Source organism: Athene cunicularia (assembly GCF_003259725.1).
Source record: "Athene cunicularia isolate RWA chromosome 2 unlocalized genomic scaffold, athCun1 chr2_part1, whole genome shotgun sequence".
NCBI lineage: Eukaryota > Metazoa > Chordata > Aves > Strigiformes > Strigidae > Athene > Athene cunicularia.
In genome coordinates, this window is record NW_020799095.1 from 99,200,754 (window position 1) to 99,226,491 (window position 25,738).

The following is a 25,738-nucleotide window of genomic DNA, read 5'->3' on the forward strand; positions in this document are numbered from 1 at the left end:
CCCCCGACAGGGTAGCCCAAAGGGATTTCCCGTGAGGAAATGGTATGCTAAAATCAAACATTATTTTAATGTTTTCATAGTCAGTAAAGGTACCCCTAAGGTGTTAAACATACAGGAAGAAGTGGCGAACCTTCTGGAGAAGGATACACCTCCTCCTTCAGTTGTCAGAACTGCTTTGTCCTTTTTGGACAAACTGCAGAATGTGTGGTTCACAGATGCCTCTGCTAAACGAGAGGGCAAACGGTGGAAGTATCGGGCTGTAGCCTTAATGTGGATACTAAAAAAGGAAATAATTACCAAAAGTGAGGGCAGTGCTCAAGTGTGGGAGTTTGGAGCAGTATGGAGTGTGTTTAATAGTGAGGGAAGGACCAGAACAGCAAAGGTACTCAAAGGGTGCACAGAATGGCTCCCTTTTTGGGAACAGAATAACTGGGAGGTAAACTTAGCGTGGCAAAAGGAGAAGTGGCAAGAAATCACAGATATTGCCAAATGTGGGGATTTTGTGATAGCATGGGTGCCCTCCCAACAGGAAGGGGATACTCTAGTGAGCGAATGGAATAATAGGGTAGACGAGCTGGCCAGAATTGCCCCTTTACGGAAACAGAATCAAAGAGAGGAAAATTGGGGTAGGCTCCTGGAATGGCTACATGTTAAACATGGCCATAGAGGGTCTAATGATTTATACAAGGAGGCACATGTCAGAGGCTGGCCTATCACTCGGGAAGCTTGCAGGACCTGTATTTCAGCTGGAGCAACATCCCGTGGAAGAACTCCCCCTCCATTTGAGAGAAGAAAAGACCCTCTGGGAAGTTTGGCACATGGATTATACTGGGCATTTCTGAAAATCAGAAAGGAACAGTATGTATTAGGAGGCATGGAAGTAGTTTCTAGCCCAGTACAGGCCAAAGCATTTCCATGAGCAACTGGGGAAGATACAGCGTGGGCTCTAAAAATTTGGTTTAGCTCCCTCCCAAAGCCTAGTTCTAGTCAGTCAAACAATGGCAGGCATTTTACTGACACCGAAGTACAGGAGTGGGCAAATGGGTATTCCACACCCCATATTACCCCCAAGCCAATGGGACAGTGGAACAGACTAATGGGCTTTAAAACGATTTCTGAAATCTCACAAGTTGCACTGGACAGAGCACCTCTGGGATGCAGTTACATGAGTCAATGATCACTGGGGAGTAAACAGATGTCCCTGACTGAATGCCTCCTGTCCTCAACCACTGGTTTTAACTTCAAATCCTCAAGCTCCCAGTGTTCCCAGAGAATTAACTTTATGTCCTGGACAAACAGTGTTAACAGAGATGCCAACCACTGGGGCCGGTCCCCTTGTGCCTGCTGAACCCCTTAATAAATATGCTTTGAAGGCTAGGGATGCCTGGGTAAAAGAGCACAAAACTAACATTCACTGGATTGTTCCCTCATTTAAACCATATAGATGAAGCCCAAGGAGGGCAAGTCAATATTTTATTTTATTTTACAGAAGACCTCTGTGGGAACCCAACCGAATGTGGGAAGATGGCCATTTAATTTTAATAATTTGTATTTTTGTGATTGTCTTTATAGCTTTTATAAGTTTAGGCCGGATTTGTAGAGCAAAATGTCAAATCTTGTTGTTTTGGTGTATTGTATGGGCTGTGACCCCTGGAACAATCAGTTATTTCCTTATAAACACTGGGGACAAAATAAATAATATAGAGAATTATTTTATGCAATTGGTGGAGCAACTAGCAAGTGTTTATAACCTCATCAACTGCTGGGTATGTGGAGGGCCCAAGGGATTAGAAACTTGGTCCTGGGTATCACCCTCCATCACTCCAAAATGGTTAGCAAGTAATAATAGTGAAGTTGATGAGAATGCCTTTTGGGAAGATGACATGTCTTGGCCAATTCAATATCCAGCCCAACAGGAGTATTGTTTGAACTGAACCCAACCAGATGGAGTTCATGTAGGAACTAGTAATTGTATATGGGTTTATTGTAAAATGGGATACAACTTGGGGCAAATGATCCAATGTCAAAGGGGGTGATATAATCACTTGGGGAGCAAACAGAGGTTCCCTTATTCTTGGTCCCAGACCAGCAACACCATCTTTGCTGAAGCTGGAGGTACTAATTGCACTTGGAAGCCTCATGCTGGGGCTTGGAGATGTTAAGTGGTGTAGAAATGACTCTGGAAAATGGGACTGTAATGTGGCAGGACATCTTTTTGGACCACTAAATACCACATACTTCCAGTCTAATGGGCAAAAGACAGCAGCAAAATGGAATGGAATTCTGAACTGAGGATGCTGATCCCTTGCAACTCCATTTTCCTGGAGAAGGTATTTATTGCCCTAACCGGACAAAAGAGAGTGGAGTACAAATTGAGGAGAGTGTTTGAGAATAGACTCTGTCTCCCAATAATTTTCAAATTGTAGCATGATTAACTGCTCTATGTATATCTCTTGTACTGATGGATATGGGGGTTTTGTACCTTCAACACTTTGTGAAAACCTTAATGACACTTTCACATCCCAGATTTTCCAATGGGCTTGGCGACACTAGAATGGGACCACAACATTCCTCGAGTAGTTCTGGTCAAGCACCAATGCAATTTCGACCCAGGATAAAGAGTTCAAGGATAATGTAAAATGTAATTGCACCTGGGCATTCAATGTTGGGGCCTGGGAGTGCAACTAGTACCTCAACAGTAGCTTCAAGACAAACGTTAAAATTTTAGAAGGATACTTTGGGCCCAATAGCACTACGTATTATGAAAAACCAATCAACAGCAAAACTTGGGATGGGCCCTTTGCTAATGGAACCTGGGCTCTAAAAGGTCATTACTGGATTTGTGCACAACATGCCTAGTGGAGGCTGCCTCCAAATTGGACCGGAATATGTTACATAGGGTATTTTAGAACATTGTTTTTCTTATTACAACAAACCCAGGGCGATGGGTTAGCAATTAAAGTATATGATGACCTAATTTGAAAAAAGTGATCTACTGACACTACCCTGACAGGTGGTAGTGCCCAAAATTGAGGAAAAGATGAATGGACCCCTCAATGGATCATCCAACATTATGGGCCTGCTACCTGGAACACCAATGAAGTGATTAGCAGTGGTTGAGAAGCTGTTTATAATTTGAATTGCATTATTCGATTACAAGCTGCCTTCAAAATTCTCACCAATGAGACTGCTCATGCCTCGGATGTATTGGCAGACCAGGCCACATAGATGTGAACAGCAATACTGCAACGTCGACTGGTTCTCAATTACCTGCTAGCCGAAGAAGGGGGTGTTTGTGATAAATTAAATGATTAAAACTGTTGTTTAAAAATTTATGACAATGGTCAGGTGGTCAGACAAATAACTTCTGGAATAATGTAATTAGCCCATGTCCCTGCTCAGACCTGGAAAGGTTGGGAATTTGATCCCTTCTCATGGCTTCTTGCTCGATGGGTTAAGTGCATCTTGCTTTACGTTATGTGGCGTGGCAATGCTGTTATTTTTACCATATAGTATCCCATGTTTAATACACTTAATTCTGCACATTGTAACCAACATGCAATTTATAGCCACCTCATCAACAAATGGTGTTAAATATACCTGTGTGGTGTACCAGCCAAAACCTTCAGTTGTGAAAATTGTATGAACAGATGTTTTTTCTCTGTTTTATTTTGCTATGTGATTTTGTCATGTTAATGTTTCTTCTTTTTGCCATATATTGTTTCATATTTTATACAATTGATTACTGTTTCATTGGATGGATTGTATAAAATGCTCTTTTCTGGCCTTTTCTAAACAACTCTCCTTTTTTAAAGCCACCATGGGTCCTGAAGCAATCTTTGAGCCACGGGATCGTGTGAGAGACTAAAATGTCAAATGACTGTCTCAAAGCTTGCTTGTGTGTGTGCAAACCTCAAGGACAAGTTGTGGCCTTTGGATTAGTCTAAAGAACATCACGCAAGGAAGCAGGAGTGTATTGAAGGATGCACCCGCAAATCCCTTGCAGTTGCATGGTCAAACTCCTTAGATAAGCCTCAAAGGAGGAGACATGGACTGAGTGAAATCACATGTTTATCACCGGCTACATCGAACCCCCCCGTCCCCCGACACTGGCTTGGGAGAATGCATTCACCCCGTATGAGGAGGTGGTTATAAAATGGTCTCTTCACCTAATAGTTACTGCAGTTTCTAGTAGCTGGCAGTACAACTGTCTTTTTACTGAAGTGAAACTTGTTGCTTGCTATTGTGACGGCCTACAACTTGACCACTCAAGGAGAGGGAGCTGCATTTTAGTCCTCATTCTCTACTATGTATGATCCCTTCAAAATGAATTTGAGACACAGTAAATATCTTCCTATTCACAGATACATGTCAAAAAAAAAAAAAAGCCAAAAAGCAATGAATCCCTTTGCAACTACACTGTCAAAAACCCCCAAACCCCTTATGTAGCAGTAATTGTTCAAAATACACATGGAAGTGTAAAATGAGAGATTAAAAAAAAAAAAAAAAAAAAAAAAAAAGCTAATAGATTAAAAAATCCAAGAATTCTTCTTTTCCTAATGAACCTCTTAAATGTGACAGACTAGTTGTTAGTTGGATAACTTACAGAGGATTTCATAGGAGGAAGTAAAATTACAGAATTACTAATGCTCTGCCAGTCCAGTGATCTGATAATCCATAAATGCACGTTACTTCCTCTTTTAACCATGCTAGAATTTGGAGCTAAGAACAAAATGACCTTTCAGAAAAAGTTATGTAAAAAACTGCAGTTAAATGTTACTTTAAACTATAAATATCAATGACTGCTGGCAAGGGAACATCTCCCTTAAATGAAATACATTTTTTCCCTACTCCATAAGGCAATGTGCCCAATATTTTATCAACAGGAATTTGCAGGTGCATCATTATGTGACTGGGTTTTCATGAGTATTCGGTTCTCTCAGCCTCTCAGTTGCCTCACAGGAGGTTCATTAGTGGTCAGCAGCTCTGCAAACCTGGACATCTCTTTGCATGACCAGATGCAGACTAAGGAGTGTAATATGAAGTTCCACTTATTCATAAAGTAAAATAAAATGTTTTGATCTTTCTATCTAAAATAGTCTGCATACTATAAAGTGACAGATCCCAGTTGTGCTGATTTAGTCAACTAGCAAGATGAATTACTAGTTCAGTATTTTTTTGTAATTGCATTGCCACTGCCACACAGCAGTACAGCTGAATGCTGGCTCATCTCTGCCCTCCCGACATGAGCTGGTTTCTGAATGGAAGAAACTTTCAAGATCTGATCAGTTGCTGATAATCTGATTTGTCAAGAGCCGTCTTTACCACAGGCTTGTTGAATCAGTACAGTAGCACATATTTAACTTTGACTCACCCTTCCTCTTCTTAAGTGTTTAGTGCCTCCACGGAGGCCAGCAAAGTCCAGAAAAAAAGCTCTGCTATAAAATCTTAAAAAACTCAGGCAATAATCATGCAGTCTTTCTGCAATAATGTCTCTCAAAATAGGTTTACCCATTTGTTTCCTACCATAACATATACACTTAAATTGACTTTAAAGGCTTCTATAAGAGTATGTTTTCATAGGCACAGTATGTATGCTCCTATAAACACTGTGAAGGATTTTTAAGTCTGATACAAACTCTGGTCAAGATATCACTAAACCATATGGGCCCAGCACTTACCAATAGCTATCCAAACACATACAGATCAGTCTTTCATATTTTAAGATGTCAAGAAAATAACGATGAAGTATAATGTCATATAACCGGGATGCTTCTAATGCTTTAATTAAGTCCTCCCAAGTCTGTTCCAGAAACTAAAACAGCACTGAAGGTAAAACGTACCCCAGTGCCATGCTTCTATTTGCTTTTACTGAAGTCTCTTTACAGGTCTATAGACCTATAGTGTTAGAACACCAAGAGGTAACAGATGTTTGTACTGGCAAAACTTGGCCATAAATGCTTTAGTGTTATTTATTAATTGCTGGTTTCTAGCTGCCATACTTCAGTATTAACTATTATTTGTTGCTTCTGCATATTCCAGCCCCAGACATTTTGTGCACTAAAAAATCTCACTGAAACGAAACAAAACCCCTTTAATGAGCTGAAAAAAGACATTCTCGCTTTTATCACTTTATTTCATTTGACTTACAGTGTTGACTGTGAAGGTATTTGAAATGCACTTTCTAATTTTAGCCTTACAAATATTAATTATTATGTAATCTTCAGCAGGGCTATATTGTAATTATACAGCTACGTTGTCTTTCCTGATAAAACTTCCTTGGAAATCTCTCTTGCCTTGGAAAAATCATAAAATCATAGAATTGTTTAGGTTGGAAAGGACATTTAAGATCATAGAGTCTAACCGTTAACATAGCACTGCCAAGCACACCACTAAACCGTGTCCTAAGCACCACATCTACACATCTTTTAAATACCTCCAGGGATGGTGACTCAACCACATTCCTGGGCAGCCTGTTCCAGTGCTTGTCAATCCTTTCAGTGAAGAAATTTTTCCTAATACCTAATCTAAACCTCTCCTGGTGAAACTTGAGGCCATTTCCTCTTGTCCTATTGCTTGTTATTGGGAGAAAAGACTGACACCCACCTCACCACAACCTCCTTTCAGATTGTTGTAGAGAGCGATAAGGTCACCCCTGAGCCTCCTTTCTTCCAGGCTAAACAACCCCAATTCCCTCAGCTGCTCCTCATAGGACTTGTGCTCTAGACCCTTCACCAGCTCTGCTGACCCTCTTTGGACACACTCCAGCACCTCAATGTCTTTCTTGTAGTGAGGGGCCCAGAACTGAACACAGCACTCGAGATGCAGCCTCACCAGTGCTGAGTACAAATGGACAGTAAGCCCTGCTGGCCACACTATTTCTGACACAAGCCAGGATGCTCTTGGCTTTCTTGGCCACCTGGGCACACTGCTGGCTCATATTCAGCCGCTGTGGACCAACACCCCCAGGTTCTTTTCCACTTGGCAGCTTTCCAGCCACTCTTCCCCACATGGGTAGTGTTGCACGGGTTTGTCGTGATCCAAGTGCGGGACCTGGCAACTAGCCTTGTTGAACCTCATACAACTGGCCTCAGCCCATTGATCCAGACTGTCCAGATCCCTCTGCAAGGTCTTCCTACCCTCAAGCAGACAACACGGCAACAGTATACAAATAAACAAAGCTGTGGATGAACTTCCAATGAGGTTGGTTCCCTGTAAGTATGTTAAGTGAGCAGACAGCCCAATCAAGAAAGCCTGAGGCTATGGCTACTCTAATGTGAAGTATGGGAAAAAAACCTCCTCTTCAGTTTTAAATCTTATCTGAACTGATTCCTCATTGGTAGTAGATTCAGAGATGGCACAGAGAGGAGCCAGCTGTTTGCAGAGGTAGTAATTAACTCATAGCCAGGTAAGAAAGAACACCTTTTGTAAGCAAGAATTCTACCAGAACTTAATTCACAAACAAATAAAAAATGTTCAGTTTCTCCTTTAACCTGGGCTTCAGACTACACTGTGCATAACAAATATATGCAGAATCTATATTTGATCTGTAGCCAGACCACCATTTATATTTTTTGGCCTTTTGCAACGATACCACCTTACAATGCAAAAAAAAGAAAATAGTATGCAGCAACACTGTGCCACAGTAAGTCACTTCAGCTACACTCAAGTGGGTTAATCAGGACTGAGCTATGAATTTGAAATGTGTTTTTCATTATTTCCTCACCTTAGATGGATTGTCAATAAGAAACAGATCTGACTGAATCTTGTTAGCTTGACATTTCAGGAAAATGATGCTTATAAAGCAAGCTGAAATGCTTTATTGGGACAAATCCTGCCCAGTGCTGCTACTGGCAATGTAGAGGCTTTCTACTGTATCCTTTGCTCAGGAAAAACACAGCCTTCTCTCATTATCAGCCAAGGGACAGCACAGTGAATAGTAATTGGCTGATTTTCAAGCACAAACTAAATCCTACCTGGTCAGCAAGCCCTGCTGCCTGCACATTACTAAATGTGAAAATTGGCTTTCACAAAATGAAATTTTCAAAGTGCTTTCAAGTCCCATTAGCTTTCAACGAGGCTTAGATTACTAAGTGACTGAGGTGCATGTACAAATTTTATCTATAGCTCCCATTAGACTGACCAGTGCTTTGGCTGGCTTTCTGTACCACCTCCTCCTATATTTAGAGGAGTCAGCACTAGATCTCTCACAGGGTAAAGGAAAGGAAGGGAACACTTGCCCTGTAACATGCCATTTACAATGTACACTAGTGATGAGTCACAGTTCTATTGTTTTATGAAATACATACAAGCATCTCACAGCTAGCTAAAATTAAATCCCTTCATTCTAAATTCCCAGTTTAATATAGAGATACTTAAAAATACATCCTTTGAGTAATCACAAAAGTGATTATTCCAGATAATTTTTTTCTTTAAAATTGCTCATTTCACATAATTACATTATCAGTTTGAAAATACATATTTTATAAGTGTTTATATACACATACGCATCAATGATTAGCTAGAGCCGGATCATTTCTCTTAACATTTCCTCTGATCCTATTCTGCAGTGATTCTGTGGGTAGTCAGAAAGTTTTATGGGGATGTAGTATTTATTCTCTGGAATATCATATGGCATTTTCTTTTCTTTATTGATACAGACCTAACTAGGCTGGAAGAGCACACATCTCTATGCATTATTTTGTCTACATTATGGTATCATCTAGAAATCACTCGAGTACTGGAGCTCCACTGTAGCAGGAACTGCATTACATATTAAATGCCCATGAAAATATAAAAGGTGTTTCTGCCCCTCACAGTCACAATCTTAACATACCTTAAGAGACAACAGGAAGCAAGGTCAAATGAATTGAACAGGCTTGGTATAACATACAGCAGCCACAACATGCCATTTCTGAATAATCTTACCTGTCCCTGCTTCACACTAGTATTTTCACCATGTTCAGAAACAAGTCATTGTTGCACTTAATATGTTTTTAGGTCTGAGACCAGACTTTATTCATGCACTTTTGGCAGGTGCTATTTAAGACATTTTTATAACACTACAGCTAATGCTACCAGCTAACTTTCCATCTACTAAAGCGTTACATGTTTATTGATTGACATTTCTCCACATCTAAATTTCCATTACTAGCTCAGTTTGTTCTGTATCAACAAAATATAATGTCATATGATTTCCCAAAGAATAAATAGCACATTCCCATAACACCTTTTGACTACTCAAAGAAGTACCGCAGACTCAGAAAGAGGAACTGGCAGCAACAGAAATAGTCCAGATTTATCCAGTTAGCCTGAGATTAGGCAAAGCTGAACGCAATAAAAGCTGTGTACATAGTACTACTGGCCATTCAAGAAAGCTGCTTTTTCTGATCTTAACTACAGGAAATTAAAAAAAGCCCAACAAAGCAATGTAGTTGTAGTTTAATATCATTCAGCCAGTATAACTGAAGAGCTCTTTCTTTCGTATAATTTGTTTGGCACATAGCAGGTATGTTAAATGGTCTATTCCTTTCATCAACATTTGCTCAGACTGGATAAGTCCAGTATCTTCCAAATCTTGCATTACATGTAGCACTCCTGGGAGTTAGGGATCCCCTTGTGAGGGTTATGTGGGGTATCTGAATAAGACCAGTCTTGAATCTTTACCTTCCACAACTTTTAAGAGAGCACAGCTAGGCAATGGCTTGGCAGTGGAACACACTTGTGTTTCACTTTTTTCTACTATGAAACAGGAATACTCTGAATAACTATAACTGTAGAATCACAGAATCATCTAGGTTGGAAAAGACCTTGAAGATCACCTAGTCCAACCATTAACCTGACAGTTTCCAACTACACCACATCCCTCAGCGCTATGTCGACCCAACTCTTAAACACCTCCAGGGATGGGGACTCCACCACCTCCCTGGGCAGCCCATTCCAATGCCTAACAACCCCTTCTGTAAAGAAATGCTTCCTAATATCTAGTCTAAACCTTCCCTGGCACAACATGAGGCCATTACCTCTTGTCCTATCGCTTACAGAAACTAGAGGTCTTGATGTATTTTCCAGCAGTGTACTGGCTACAGAGAAACAGAGTTGGTCTTACTTGCACATGGACTCTCTCTTTCTCTCTATGCCCTAAAGACATTTAATTCTTTAATTACAGTCAAGCATCTTAGGAGAATGATACGTGACTCATCTGGGAAACTGAGATAAAGGTCCAAATTGATTCAGATCAAACAGCAACACTAAGTATTGGCTGTCCATCTGAGGTCACAACTCTGACTGAAGGCTTATTCCAGAAGCCTTGAGCCCACAGTTTGAACCTGACCTGTCTTTGTGAAATCAGTCCAACAGAAAGTTTCAGTTTAGCTGAATCAGTGTTTTCCAGTAAGAAAATTACTTTAGTTTCTAATTTGTGCATTCTTCTCAATAAGGATGATTTGCATCATGCAAATATGAATACCTATTAATCACTCATTCTAAATAGCCCATTTGACCTTGGGAAGACTAACAAATATGGAATTTATTCATAAAAAAACATGCTGCCTGTAACATTTCCAACTCAAAAATCTTAGGTAATGGACTTGGACTAGGTTCTTCATATCAACTTATAATGCAGAATCAATTTTGATGATGGATGAGAAGTTTAAGATCATTTTATCCCCTTCAGTAGAACGTTCCTTAGGGAATGGACAAAAGAAACTAATTAGTCTTTCCCATTTCTACTTTCTATTTTCATATTGAGTCAATCATAAGCATCAGGATGTAATAAAATCATCACTATTCTCTGGCTTAAAAATATGAGTTCATTTTGGCTACTTGTTTCTTTTATTTTTCTCCAAGGACCTTATTGTGAAGGAATGTTGTTCCTGCTTGTGAGTACGATATTCAGATGCTGTATTTTTTAAATTTGTACTGGGAGTTTAAGTGCATTAACATGAATACTTTACCGAGATGAACAAACAAGATAATTTACTGTACATTAAAGCATAAGTAAAAAGACTAGAAAAAACATAATTTATTATCCTGATAGGTATCTCATGAGTAAGATATATCACTCACAATATATTTTTCTATTTAAAGCTGGAGAACTTTGGTACATTCATTTCTTCCTCAGTCATAGATATAGTCAGAATCAAACAAATAGTCAGATCAAGATACACATGAAGGTCTTTAACAACTAAATGTGTATTGGATATTTTTCTTTTTAACTTCAAGATAGTTAAGGTAAAAATTAAAGCTGTATATCAACAAATTCTCTCAACACTATTATTTATTGTTACTTTTGGGAGCACACTGATTATTTTCACCACTTCAAGTATGAAAGGGCAATGCTAACCTTTTAATTTCTTTTTATTATATTTTATAGGAGACCAGAGTATTTGATGTACACTGTAACAAGGAAAGCCACTTCTAACATGCGGAGTGTATTTGTGTTTAGTACAGACATATGAGCATGCTTGGTATAGAATGAGATTTAGCAGCAGCAGAGGGAATCTCCACAGTCTTCATCTGAATATGCAACCGCATAGAGGAATACAGATGGATAGGGAAAGTAATTAATCCAATAATCCTGTATATTTTTTTTCAAAGGCAGTGCTTCAAAATCACCCAGACTGTCATGTATATTGGTGGTCATATCAATATAGAGATTTCAATTCCCACCAAATGATACAGAATAAAGATGACAGGTTTCAAAGATTTGGATATGGTGACAACATACACAAAAAAGCTGCCTTATTTGTTTCTTGATACATTTGTTTCTGAAATACATTCTGTTTGTAAATTTGATACACTTTTTTTTTTTTTTTCTTCAGCAAATGAGAAGACGAAAAGCCTTCTTACACCTGCTGCCAAGCTTCCTCCAGGCTGCTGAAGACTGGCTGGAAAATAAACTTCACAGAAAAAGACATGCTTTGACTACGTGATTTTCCTGACAAACTGCATTTCTCTGCTCCTTCTTCTGCTTTAGTATTAGGCTTCACTGATTGACAGGCATGTTAACAGTATTCCATCAAGAGTGCCAGGTACCTTCCCCATCAAGTCCAATTTATGGCTGATTCTTTATTGAGGATGGAAACCCTATTATCAAACATCAGCTTTTTATAATTCACAGCCCCCAAAAATACAGACATGTGAGGTACATTTGTAAAGCTGATGTTGTATACATTTTCCTTGGGCAAAAAGCATATTCTAGTGCATAATCTAGGTAATCAGGAGTCTGAGCAGCAAATAAACTAATACATGGCCACCTCCATAATATTTTCTGAAAGTGTGTTTGGTTCACAAGATCAGTTTGTTCAGCTCTTGAGTTTCAGGAAGATTGTATCTTCCTTGTTTGCAGGACACATTTTATAGTCACATTTTTTAAAAGAGGACAAATACATTACCTTTCACACAATCTTCTATCTTCTACAATACAACCTTGAAACATTTCCTTCTGCTTGATTCACCTCTGTCTACTTAATTACTGTAGTCTCTCATTTCTATTACTTCTGATACGCTGTTGTAGCTATTCTAGACTGACTTCACAACAGAGAAATTAAACCAATATCTTGTCTTTGAGACAGAAATCTATAGATGCTCTGAAGACCTTTATGTATGTTTTTCTGCTGCTCAATCTTTGTGGGGGAGAGGACAGAGGATTGCTTTTTCTTCCTCTATGGCACTGAAAATGGACTACCGAAAAGTCATTGGTTTCTCAAACTGTTTTTTCACAAGCCACATTAACAAGCAAGTGAAAGAACAGCCTGCATGTGATATGGGAGTTCATATCAGCAAATCAATATTAAATAATTATTCAGTGTAATTTCTACAGCTTGTTTGTACTTTCAAAGAATTTCCAAATGTTTATAAAAGGCAGGCATATATTTTATGCAAAATGTAGCCACACATACGCCAAGAAGAATGTTAAGTGGCTCTACCTAGTAATCAGTTTTCCAGCAATGCTCCTGTTTCACTAAAGATTCAGAGAAGTAACACTCTGCAACAGAGTCGAAGACAACTTTGTGTCTATTAGAAAACTATGCTAGCTCTGCATTCACAACCTTCTACACTGAAAGGAAAGCAACAGGGACATCTCACTGTATAGCCAGAACTACCACACAGCTGACTAAGACAAACATAGAAAAATATAGAAATCAAGAAAATGGTGAAAGATAACTCTTCTAACATAGTTATCACTAAAACCTATTGTAAACAAAGAGGCAGAGAGCAGCTCTGGTATTCTCATGTACCATAATGTGGCAACTGTTAAAAAGTGTTACTTTGATAGTTACTAGTTTTTACTACACACTGTCTCTTTTTGTCCTCAACACTAGTAAAAATACCAACTTTTAAAAAGATGCTCAAATGTCGTAATTGCTATCATTAGCCTTCAGTGGGAAATGGTAGTAAGAGAGCTCTGGTGACTTTGCCATATGGCTTCACAATATGATCTGGAGATATCACTTCCATATGTAGAGGGTCTATTATTTCTGTATGCATTTGGGTGTGGGAAAAAAAGTAAATACTTTGGCATTTGCCACAACTGTTGCAGAACAGGTGAAGCACATGTGTCAGAAAGCTTTGCCTGTTCAGTGTAGTGCTTAAGAATCAGTTAATCTCCTTCACTGAAGACAGATGGCTTCAACCACTTTTTTAACATTTTGATGATTAAGAAATAAAGAGCAGCATCAACCACAGCTGAATCTTCAGGATTAATACAGGTATACAGAATTCAATCACTTTTTATATGTATCAGGAAATCAGCCTGACTACCCTACATCCTGCAAAAATAACAGCATATATAAAGCTGAAATACTGTGTAGAGCTTTGTTGTTTTTCAATTCTCCCTGAAGTAATTTCAAATGTTAATTTTCATCTCAAGGCTAAAACCGTGGCAGCAGAAGTTTCTTTGCAAAGAGAAGTGTGGAGCTACCACACTGCTATAGTTCTGACAACTTTTTGCAACATAAAAACAAAAAACATGCCAAGGAAGTTAAGAGTATTATTATTCAAAGCAATATTTCTGCTTCAGATAACTGAAAGGGAACTTGCAGTTTGAAAGAAAATGTATTTTTGTTTCTGAAAACCCTTATTAAAATGTTCACAACATATACAGTTGTGTGTGGAAGAAAGACACGTATTTTACTGAAAAGGGAAGGAATATGAAAGGGGTTATTACAGTGGCAAGTTTATGCTGCTGTACTGAAGACTGTAAACATTTCCATTGCAAATATTTATTTTCAGAAGTTTATAACTCATACCTAAAAACTTCTCCTGACTGAAAGTTGACTTGATGTCTGCCTCCATAATGGTGAGAAGCTCAACATAACCTGGCAATTTGCGTTTGCCAACTGCATCAAAAGAAGCATGACCAGCAGGTCAAGGGAGGTGATTCTCACCCTCTGCTCTGCTCTTGTGAGACCCCCATCTGGAGTCCTGTGTGCATCTCTGGGGCCTCAGCATAAGAAGGACACGGACCTGTTGGAGTGGGTCCAGAGTAGGCCACAGAGATGTTCAGGGGGCTGGAGCATGTTCTTTATGAGGACAGGCTGAGAGAGCTGGGGTTGTTCAGCCTGGAGAAAAACGACTCTGAGGAGACCTTATAGTAGCCTTCCAGCACCTAAAGTGGATCTACAAGAAAGCTGGAGAGGGACTTTTTAGAAGGGCATGTAGCGATAGGATGAGGGGTAATGGCTTTAAAGTGAAACAGTGATAGATTTAGATTGTATATAAGGAAGAAATTCTTTCCTGTGAGGGTGGTGAGGCACTGGAATAGGTTGCCCAGAGAAGCTGTGGCTGCCCCCTCCCTGGCAGTGTTCAAGGCCAGGTTGGACGGGGCTTTGAGCAGCCTGGTCTAGTGGAAGGTGTCCCTGCCCATGGCAGGGGGGTTGGAACTAGAGCATCTTTAAGCTCCCTCCCAAGCCAAACCATTCTATGATATTGCATGTTTCACCCTGATTGTATCACCCTCACAGGAAAGAATTTCAGCAACACTCATCCAATAGTAAGAACATCCAGCACTGTGTGTGACAGTACATACTGTACCCATATTCAATCTAATCCTCTAAATAAAGGACCTGGTTAAAATTCATTGATTACCTAACTCATGGAAAAAAAGTCTGAGCTGCCAGTAAATTGAACAGATCATACAAGAGCTCAATATTCTGCTATAAAAAAAATTTTCAAAATTATATCCATGGGAACAAGGGATATATAAAACAAAATAGCAAGTTTTAAACTGCACCAGCTTGCTGGTTCTGCATGACCCAATATGCTGGCTTGTTATGAGGGATTCTTTTTAATCATGGTGACTCAGGTGCAGATCCCATCTGTTGATGCCAATTACAGCAGATCACCGAAAGTCTTTATTAGCTTTAAATTCAGTCTACCACTCACATTATACTTATCACATAAAAGAAAATTGATGTTAATTTTATAATTGAAATTGCGCACTCTGAATGTATTACTCTTAAAATGGAATTAAAACCTTTTTTGATTATTAGTTGAGAAAGCTTCCATTAGGTAAGTCTTTTAAGAAATGCTTCTCCCCCTAATTCAATTTAGCAGCAGGATGCTATGAAAGCCAAGGTGGAAAGATACCAGCCTGTATGTCAAACTCTGGTTAATATGGAAGACAGTAACACTTTAATAAACAGGTGATTATGCAACTCCCAGCTCTGTTAAAAGCAGATTGGTAGTCTATTACAAACTGATTAAATTTGCCACTTCTTCACTTCAAACAATTATATTTGCTCATTAACACTTGATATGTTGAATGCAGCTTAAGAAGAACATAGGAAAATTAAATATCAATCATTCTACCTCCTTAGAGATTTAAAACTGACTCACATAATGATATTTTCCTTCAAAGAACAATAGGCATGTGCACCCATGAAAGTTGCGGTGGAGGAGAAAAGGGAAAATGGGAAAAGTTATTTAAAGACTGATGTAAAGTAGACATCAAGGGAATTAATCACACAGCTTAACTGTTGTGCTGCATTGATGTGTTTATATATATCTATATGAAAGTGTGTTCCACAACAGAACATGAGCATTGTTGGCTATACTGCAAGCCATGGCTCGTGACAGGCTTACTAGTAAGAAAGACATACCAAGGCATAGTCTGACATGTGAAACAAATATCCTTCATACTTAATATAGAGCCTTAAAGGAATTGTAGAGATTATTTCCAGTTACCTTAACACCTTTGCAGAAGACACAGACTGCATCTTACTGGAAGTGTTACTATTGTGCAAAGGTTTTTTCAGGAAGCTGGGATACTGAAGAACAACACTAACTAGACTTTACACAGCTGCATCTATTAGGACGTTGCAGAGAACTATAAAAAGCAGATGAGTATTTTTAACCCTATTCTGCAGATGGGAAAGCTGAGACAGAGGAAGGAAAAGCAGCTTTCTCATGATTCTTCAACAGGCCAGGGACAGATCTAGAGAGGATACATAAACCTCTTGAGATCAGTGCTCTTCATTCCTCCAAAATGGATATACAAATCTGCTTCCCAACTGGCCTTAAAAAATAAGATGTTAAAGATATAAGGTATCAAAAAACTCACAGCCAGATTATTTTGAATTTGCTGTAAATTGTAAAAGCATTTAAAAATGAATTTTATAGTCTTCAGAGAGTCAATTTCTCATTGCACCGTGGGAGAGGATAGGCATCCCTGTGTGCATTTAGCTGCACCTACACAGAAGAAATTGATGGGACCTGCCCCAAAGAATGACAGCTGAAACAGTCATATATCCTTTACATCTTGGAACAAGACTTGTTTCCACTCCTCTTTATTCTCCTTCTTGACACCATATAAGGAAAAAAGTGTGGTAGATAAACTGTTGGGACTTATCTGGTATGCAGACTTCCAGTACATTATTCATATATTAATACATGGCTTTAAGAGCTGAAAGTACAAAAACCTCAAGCTTGGTATTTGTTATTCAAGTTGTTATGAGTGATATGAGTGAAATTTAAACTTGCTTCAGATAGGGCTCTCCTATGTCTATCAGGAAACTGTCAGTGAGATCTTCTGGTGAATCTCCTGATGAAAACAACTGTATTACAAACTGCAAGTAAAATGCCAACTGTGTATCTTTTTATTCCCAGATTAAAGGTGAAAAACAACAGCATCGTTAGCTACAGGTTAAATGGAACAATCCATTTTTGTCTTAGAAGAGGAAGGTGTAAAGGCCCAAAGTAAGTTGAGAAAATGCTGCATTTTTGTCCTACTTTTCCTATCTGGCTCATCTGTAGAAAGACTGTGGACTGAGGGATGTGGTGGGTGGGTAGCAGAAGCAGAAGCACATTTAAATGGCTCACATTCTAAGATCACAAATTCTAATTCTGGTCTAAAAGTGTAATATTGACAGTAGTAAGGCGTTTCTAGAAATAAGATCTGCATCCTGCCCCACTGTCGTCTGACACAAAGTAGCACCTCATTTGGGACTGTGGAGAGCTGAAGTACAAAAAGGCAGAGATATGAAGCCTCTCACTGGTAGAAGTGGGGACTAGAGGCTGCAGACTCTGGGTTACTTAGGGGACAACTGAAATCACAAGAACAGCTCTATTTGACATGGCCAACATTTTCCCTGCTTTGATAAAAAGTAATTAAAAAGTATGTATGACCTCTGAATGCAAAAAATGGTAAGATTATTATGAATGTACTATACTCAGTACTCCAGCTGGCTCTCTTAAGAGGTTGCGCATGTGTTGAAATAATGTATATGGGTGTAATTCAACTTCTTCAGATTCATGAGCAAATGCAGGAAGCATTGTCACAGAATACCTATTACAGAGAAGATTTCCTCCAAGCAGTGGAGAAGCAATCAAATCTTCACATGTATGCTATCCAAGCACAGGCAGAAGATTGGCATATTGTTCAATATTATGATTAAGCAGTCACAGAAGACTCATCTTTCCCACCCGTTCCAGCTCTGAACTTGACCAAAAAATAAATAAGAACTGCATCAGAATGGGCAAATCATGTCTTCAAAGACAAGTATAAATTGAGACTTAATTTGTGTCTTGACAAAGGAATATGTTCTTGTTCACAAGCAAGCTTTTAAATGATGGCCTGTAAAACTGTCTCTCTAGATCCTTTTGAAGAATACCTCTGCAAGTGTAGTATGTGTCCTCTACTAAAACTTGCTAACTGAAGTGTTTTGTAATTTAAGGACCTGAAGACTAGTTATCACTGAACAATTAAGAGAATAAGAATTTTCATGACACTTGTCCCTCTGAAAAGTTTACTGAATATTTCTACTATGACTTCTTTTTTCATGAGTAACAACATGTGAGAAACTTCCGCCAGAAAGGATGTATTTTGCTTTTCTACTCAAAACCTATGAGAATACAAAGGTACTTGACATACCTGAAAATTAGATAATAATTCAGTTTACTCACTTCTACCTAAGTGATTGAGCCTACTCTGTCCTGGATATTGATTGTTGCAAGAAAGCATATTAGAGAGTATTAACTGTAATCCAGGCACCAAAACCTCTTAGCCTCACGTAACCAAAAAAGAAAGGGTGATAAACTTACCTTGTGTAGCAATGTAGTGATTTGGTCTATGATAGCCCTAAAATAAATTGAAAAAAAAAAGTATAAGCAATATGAAACTCAGCTATGTTGCTATGAGTGAAACTTCATATAGAGTAGTATTCAGTAAAGATTACAACAATACAGATAAAATATTAGAAATAAAAGTTCTTTCCAATGGGGGAAGGGCAAAGGAGAAGGGGAACAAGAAGCAAATGTGTTTCTTCAAGATACTTAAGTTGCAGCCGTGTACATTAGGGGACAGAAGTAATATGTTCTTTCAGTCCCTTGTTGGCTCTGCTGAAAATGAACAGCATGAAATCCTCTCTAGCACTTGCAGCTAATGGCATCAGATGCTCACAGAGGCTGAGATACACCTCCAAGCTATTGCTGTTGAGTGCGAAGCCTTTTTTAACAGCTAAAGTATCCTATATTTGCATTCAGCCTGGGGAAAGGTGGGAGGATGTTCACTCTGTCCACTGTGATTTGTTTATGTTTTATTTCTGAACAGTAAAAAGGAGGGTAAATTCTTTGACTAAATGGTTTGGTGTGAATACACTTGTTCACATCTATAAAGGAAGAACATAAAACAGTTCTATGTTTCTGTGATGACAAGAGCAACTTAATCACAAGCTGGCCATGCAATAATGACTAATATTCTATGAAGTCTTTGCAACATTGAATAGGTTGCCAATAGGGAACAATACCATTTTTATAGTATTTGAGTATCTGATGTGATCCAAGTGTCAAAGATTTAGATCATGTGTTGATAGATTCAGTTATACCAGTGTTAATATTTTAATAATGGTTATGATGTGTTGTGTCATCAACTGGAAGAACTTCAAGCTGTTGCTTGCATGTCACTGCAATTTGTTTGTAAAAGAGCAACGAGCATTGTAGTGATACAACATGGGAAAGACTCAAAACAACTGAAGATACCTTGAATATTGCAGAAGGAATAACATGAATTACAGAATTGATTCCTTTGCATGCCATTGACACCAAATTTGGCTGTCAATGAACTGAGAAGTGTTCAGATAACCACAGAGTTGATTTTTTTCTACTATGTGTTATGTAATATCCCTAGTGGCTGGGTTCAAACACTTCCATTTCCCAGTGAAAAAATGCAGGATAACCACTGTTCCCTCTCTTTTATCCAATAAAATTTCATAGTGTCTGTGATGGTACCATTCCTTTATTAACATGATGACTGTACTAATAACCACATGCAAGAGTAAAAAAAAGAGTAAAGACTGCAGCTGCTTCTGTAATAGAAAAACAAGCATTTCTAATGGAAACCTGACTAGCAAGATTATAAACAAAAATTGCTGTGTTTTGTGGTAGGGTTGTCTTTGGAAGATGTCTGGAGTCCTCCAAGTTTTGCATCAAAGCCATCTGCTGAGTTTGGGGGGCGAATTTTTTGGTTCTCAGCCATTGTTTCTTTTAGGGCCATATTCTCTCAATCCTCTTGGACTTCCATAAGCAAAAAAAGGCTGCTACACAGCTATCTTATCAGCATTTTAAATGAGACTGTATGGTCCAAATCCTTATTCCTCACATCTTTTAATATTCTAAGAGTCAGAGAGTCAGACCAAAATCTAACACAAGAACATACTAGTAGCCTAGAATGAGAACAATCCTGAATGTTAGAGAAAGTGTGAAAGTGAATTCAAATCTAGGTCCCCAACGTGAACTCTTTCCTTTCATGACAGATTACTCCCTTCAGAGTTCAGTGAGATGTGTAACTAAATATATTTCCATATGTGCCTTTACCTCTTGGTGACTCTGCTATTCTTTCAAACAAGGGACTGAGCAGAAATCTAAGCTTAACTTAAAGGTTCTTGAACATGCTAATAAACATCTATAGAAGGAGGTATCTTCAGAAAGTTACAACTTCAGACTGTTACAACCGAAGTACCTACTTTTCTTGCATAGCTCTAGTTCCTCCATACTCTGAGGAAAACATCTGTTACATTCCTGTTTCATACTGATGATTAAATTTGAACTGCAAACTGTGACACCATTTTTCAAAGATGCCACGGCTGAACAAGAAAATCTTTAGCAGATACGGTATCCCATGAAGCAACACTAGTTTTACTTAGCCTAACATCTAGCACTCCATGTAAACAATAAAATTATTATCTTTGCTATCCACAGATTTCTGGCTTTAGATAGTACTAACTTTCTAATGATTTTCAATGCTACTTCTGAGTACTTTCTTTCAACCAAAACCACCTTGTCTCTTAAAGAATTTATTCTAATGTAAAACATTAAGCTAACATGATGCAGAATGAACAAAGAAGCCACCTTCAATAATTAAACAGCCTACATATTTAATGAAATGTCTTGCTTGCATTAGAAGTACTGGTTAACAGCTGCTGAATATACTTTGAAGGCGACTTAAAAGTGCAGAGATGACAAGAGATTGCAAATCTCTGCATTAGGCATTACAGAGTTTTGTCACATTAATATGCAAACAGCTTTCTTTTAAATGTGGAATGATGCCAAGCTGTTGACAGAAAGTGAAAACAGCATTTTGTTAGCCCATATAAGCACAGCAGGCAAAGTAGCCATACAGTGTTGCTGGCAAGGTTTCAGTCTAGTGGTAGTTGGAGGAAATTACTCCTTTCATTTGCTTATTGATAAAACCTTTGAGACTTTTTTCTTTTTTCCCCTTTAGTGTACACCTAGCTTCCAAAGACAGTACTTTCCAACAATGTTTAGCAGCTGGTATTAGCTGTAATATCTATTACGAATCATGAATAATGTGAGAATGATAAGAGCTCCCTCTTTGAGCACAATGTTAAGTTTGTTGAATACATCAGTATACGCACATCAATATAATTTCCATTGATGTAATCAGAACTTGTTTCTCCTTCAATGGGCTGCAATCTCACTCGAGAATGATCATCTGAAATGGGAACAATGGAGAGGAAAAAAGTAATTAAAGACAAATTCAGTAACAAAGCCTTCATCAAAATACTACTTTAAAGTCAAACTAAGACCTCAGCCTTTGCAAGCTCATGCTTGTTTTGTTTTACATGAAAACATTGTATCCACATTCAATCCTCATTTCAGTCACTGATAAGGCTTTCCAAATCCACTCTGATTTTCAGTCTGAATGTCTTAAATATTTCTAGTGGGAAATCCATTGTAATTATGTGTTTTGCCTTGGTATCCCTTGTCTTTTGTCAATAAAATAAATAACTACGTTATCAAAGGTTTAGTCATTTGGAAATGCTTCTGCCAGTACTCAAAATAAGCTGAAGTCATTCTACAAGACATACTGCCACCTCACAGTTTCTGAAGGAAACTCATTTTGTTTTCAGTAAGGGAGAAAGCAAAACCAAAGAAATGACAAAACCCAAACAGTCAGATAATGGCTTTGTGACTGAGTTTTGCTCCACTGAGGCCATCTATATCCACGAATGTGCAAACACTTCCAACTCTGTTTTCCAAATTCCAATCCAAAGCACCATGGCATGAATTTGTTTCTTGTCAGTTGTCTCATTTTCTTTATGATACCACATCAGTGATTAAGAAGTGCTAGAGGCTAGATCCTCCCCCCAAAAGAATCTGTGTGCTAGCAGGGCTTTTTCTTCTGTGAGACTTCATATGCTCCTCTTGATTCTCTTGGTTCAAAAGCAACCAAACACAATGGCTCTTCCAGAATGCTTCACAAGTTGATAAAACAATTTGAAGGTATCATCTCAAGGATGAAGAGATGGTAAATAGCCACTGCTGCCTTGTTTACAAGTTACTCTTGCTAATTAGATACCTGTGTATTACTGGTTTTGAATGCTGCTTGCTAGCTGAGCTAATATTACTTGCAGCTGACAGACCTTCAGGACTGTCATGATTTTGTTGTAAATGTAAGCAAGCATTAGAGCACTTGAAACTTGCCACCCATGTATTTAATAGCTATTTTTTTCAGCTTTAAAAATACCAAAAGATAACAAATGAATGAAAGAACATGAAATGGCTTAAAACCAGAACTTCATCATAAGTAGCATATTGGCCCACATTATGGGGGAGGAAGGAGAGGGAAAACAATTCTTAAAATAACATTGTTTTAGAATTACAAGTCAAGACATTTTCAAATGACTGAGTAGGAAGGGAAGAGGCAAATTCTTCATTTCATCCTCTTTTATGCTCTGAATCTCAGGGACTAGAGATCTTAGAGCTTCATATGTTTCCCTGGGATTCCCTTGGGAGAGAGAAAGGGAACAGGTTTTAAAAAAATATAGTAAATCAGAATGAATTAAAATTCCAGCTCTAGGTCCCACACCACTCTTATTTTGCTGTTTTCTTGTGATTATCTCACCTAACAGTTTTCAAGAATGAGTTTTTCCAAACATGCTAGAATATTCAAATCAATTATGTTAATCAGGTCAGCCTTTTCAGCCTCTTTATTTACTTTTCTGAGACTAAAAATTTATAGAGATGTGACCCTCCATTACATAACCCATGCTGTGCTATTCTCCGCTTAATTAAGGTATTTATCAGTTTCTGCAGAACAAAGGTTTGACTCACAGGCCCTTAATTCTAAAAATCCATTTTAAGAAAGATACTACATTAGGGTCTTTCTAAGCTCCAGACATGGCTGCTGCTTTTCGAGTTTTGGGACCTGATCCAACTTCTGCTAAAGTCAGCAGAATCCAGCAATCAAGCTTTCTTGGACACACGGTATGTCTTCATCCACGTTTTCATGATTTCCTGCATCATTGCCTTAAAAGCATTCTCACCAGGACAACTCAGGCTAGTAAAGATCTCCACTTTCATATTTTCTGAATTACTTAGGGCAGGATTCAGTTGTCCAAGCAGAAGCATCTCATTCCACTTTATATACCCTAGCATATACTGCCTAGCCTTCAACTGCCACTATGGAGTAACACAGTTCTCTCATGTGTACTGTGTCACCTTTGCTGGTCCTGCACAGATATCCTAAGTCACCTGAAATGTCACTACATGTCTATGTTTAGGCCACTGAATCCTGTCTGATGATTTGCACACCAATGAGTTTCATACTGGGCAAAACAAGCTTAAATTTCCCACTAAGGACTATCTTAAAAATGTAATTTCCTGTTATTTCTTTTAGACTGATTTATAAATTGGGTAATATACAGTGGTATCTTTATCTTTCCTGTTATTTTTAAATTTTATTTACTCCATTCTTTCCTTGCAATAATTCTTGCTTCAGATGGGGCAAAACTAAGTAAATTACTTCATACCTATATCTTCATATCCTCTTTTTGTCCTTTTTTCTTTTCACATGCATCCTTTCTTGTACTGCATTCTCAGCTAAGTTTCTGGGAATTCTGGAGGTAATGAACTGTTTGATACCCATTTATTTGCAGTGGAGCTGGAGTGACTCTCTTTTTTCACTGCTTTGGAAACTCTAGTTAACTCCTTACTGCATGGCAACACCTCCTAATTTGAAAAAACAACCTTTAGTCAACAAAAAGAAATGTTACTGTGTCTATGCTTGTGCTTATGTCAATTAGATTTAAACCTAAGAGGTAAACAAGCCATATATTATTCCAACACTTATGTTGATTCTTAAATAGCCTCTAGGTTAACTGTCTGGATTCTTAGGATATTTTTTTTCCTTTATACTTCATCTGCTCTTGACAATTTTTGTAGCTTTTAAATCTTTTCCAGCTCATTGTTGATACCCTTCTATTAGGAGATCAAACTTAACTTTGCACTGATCACTTAAGCTTTCAAAATTAGTTATGTTAGAATCCATTTGTCTTTGCAGAAAACAGTAATAGATAATGAATATAAGCATTTTATTCTTGATCCCCTCATGTTACCTACATGTATATGCCAGTCTGCAGACTGTGATCTCTAACAAGCCCCTTGAGTAGCTGGTTGATTAGCATGCCTAGCCAATGACCCTTTCTTGGGACGTGCCTTACTGATTCTTTGCAACTCAAGCCTTTTATAAATGTCTCACCTAAAATCTTTAGCTGCTTAAAAAGCTGTGATCAATATTCTCTTTAGTCAATACTGAGTTGGATAAAAATACAGAACCCCTCCCATTCTGAAATTACCTCAGGATCTCTCCTGAGTAAAAACCAATAGATTTTGCCAAAATCCATGCATAACCCTACACGATCATGACAGAAACAGAATTTTTCTTAGGTAAAAAAGATTAATTTAGCAGATTCATGCCAGTTTTAGTTCCTAATGAGAAAACACAACTCTTTTTGTGTTTAGTAAAGAAGCAGCATGTTTTCTGTGGATAACAGGACTATGATCATGATTCAATTTGTTTATACAGCAGCTCACAAGTTGTAGCCACTTTCAGAAAATGGGTAGGGCATGCTTGTAGCCAATTAAATGCACATCACTTGGGTAATATAAAGCATATTGCCATTTTGACAAGTTCCTGCAATGCTGGCCGATGGTGCTATTGTTTTAGTACCCACAGAGAACAATAATGACTACAAGCAATAATGTAACAGTAGTATCTTGGGGAAAATTTAAACAAAGAGGATAAATGGATGGAAAAAACTACATTAAATGCTTTATAGAAAAAAACCCATACATTTAATTATAATAATGTACCCATAGTCAGTGGCATCTGAACCATCATATTTTTAAGTCTTTAAACATAGCATAAAAGGGCAATTTAGTATAATTCTTTTCAGCTAAAGAAAATACTTTATACAACTATCTGGGACAAATTTTCAAAAGTGAACCACTAGAATTGTACTCTCAGACTCTGAGACAAGCGATCATTTATCCAGCAGAAAAACACATAAAATAATTAAACAGTTAACTACCCAATTTGCATACATGTATTTAACAAACGACAAACTGTGGGGCAGTTTCAGCCTCTCTTTTAAGATAGAGCCTTTAACTCTAATGGATTTTAATTTTAACTTGTGTTATCTGTGTTTTCACAGCCACATAAATAGGAAGTGTTATTGATAACAATTCCATCCAAGTCTTTCCCCTTGCTGAATACTAAGGACATTAGTAGTAAATTGAGATCTAAATGAGCTGAGTTATATTTGCCCTCTCAGAAAGCCTTCCGTATCACTTGTAGTTGCCATTGATTTGTGTATCTAATATCTTTTACTTGTTTTCCCTTGGCTACTCATCACTTCATTACCTCAGACATATAGCACTGGTAGTCTTTTGTTTTCTTCAAAGTATAAGCTGATGTCTAACATGCCATTAAAGAGGG

General features: G+C 38.1%; 1 protein-coding gene across 1 annotated transcript in view; it reads right to left on the bottom strand.

Moving 5' to 3' along the window:
- PTPRM (protein tyrosine phosphatase, receptor type M) overlaps positions 1-25,738 on the bottom strand; it is a 406,723-nt gene that overhangs the window by 41,054 nt on the left and 339,931 nt on the right. The window contains exons 25-26 of the mRNA XM_026841434.1: positions 21,375-21,451; positions 18,544-18,580 (exon numbers count right to left, since the gene is read on the bottom strand). Of these exons, the coding sequence (XP_026697235.1) occupies positions 18,544-18,580; positions 21,375-21,451 (114 nt within the window). The remainder of the gene's footprint in view (positions 1-18,543; positions 18,581-21,374; positions 21,452-25,738) is intronic.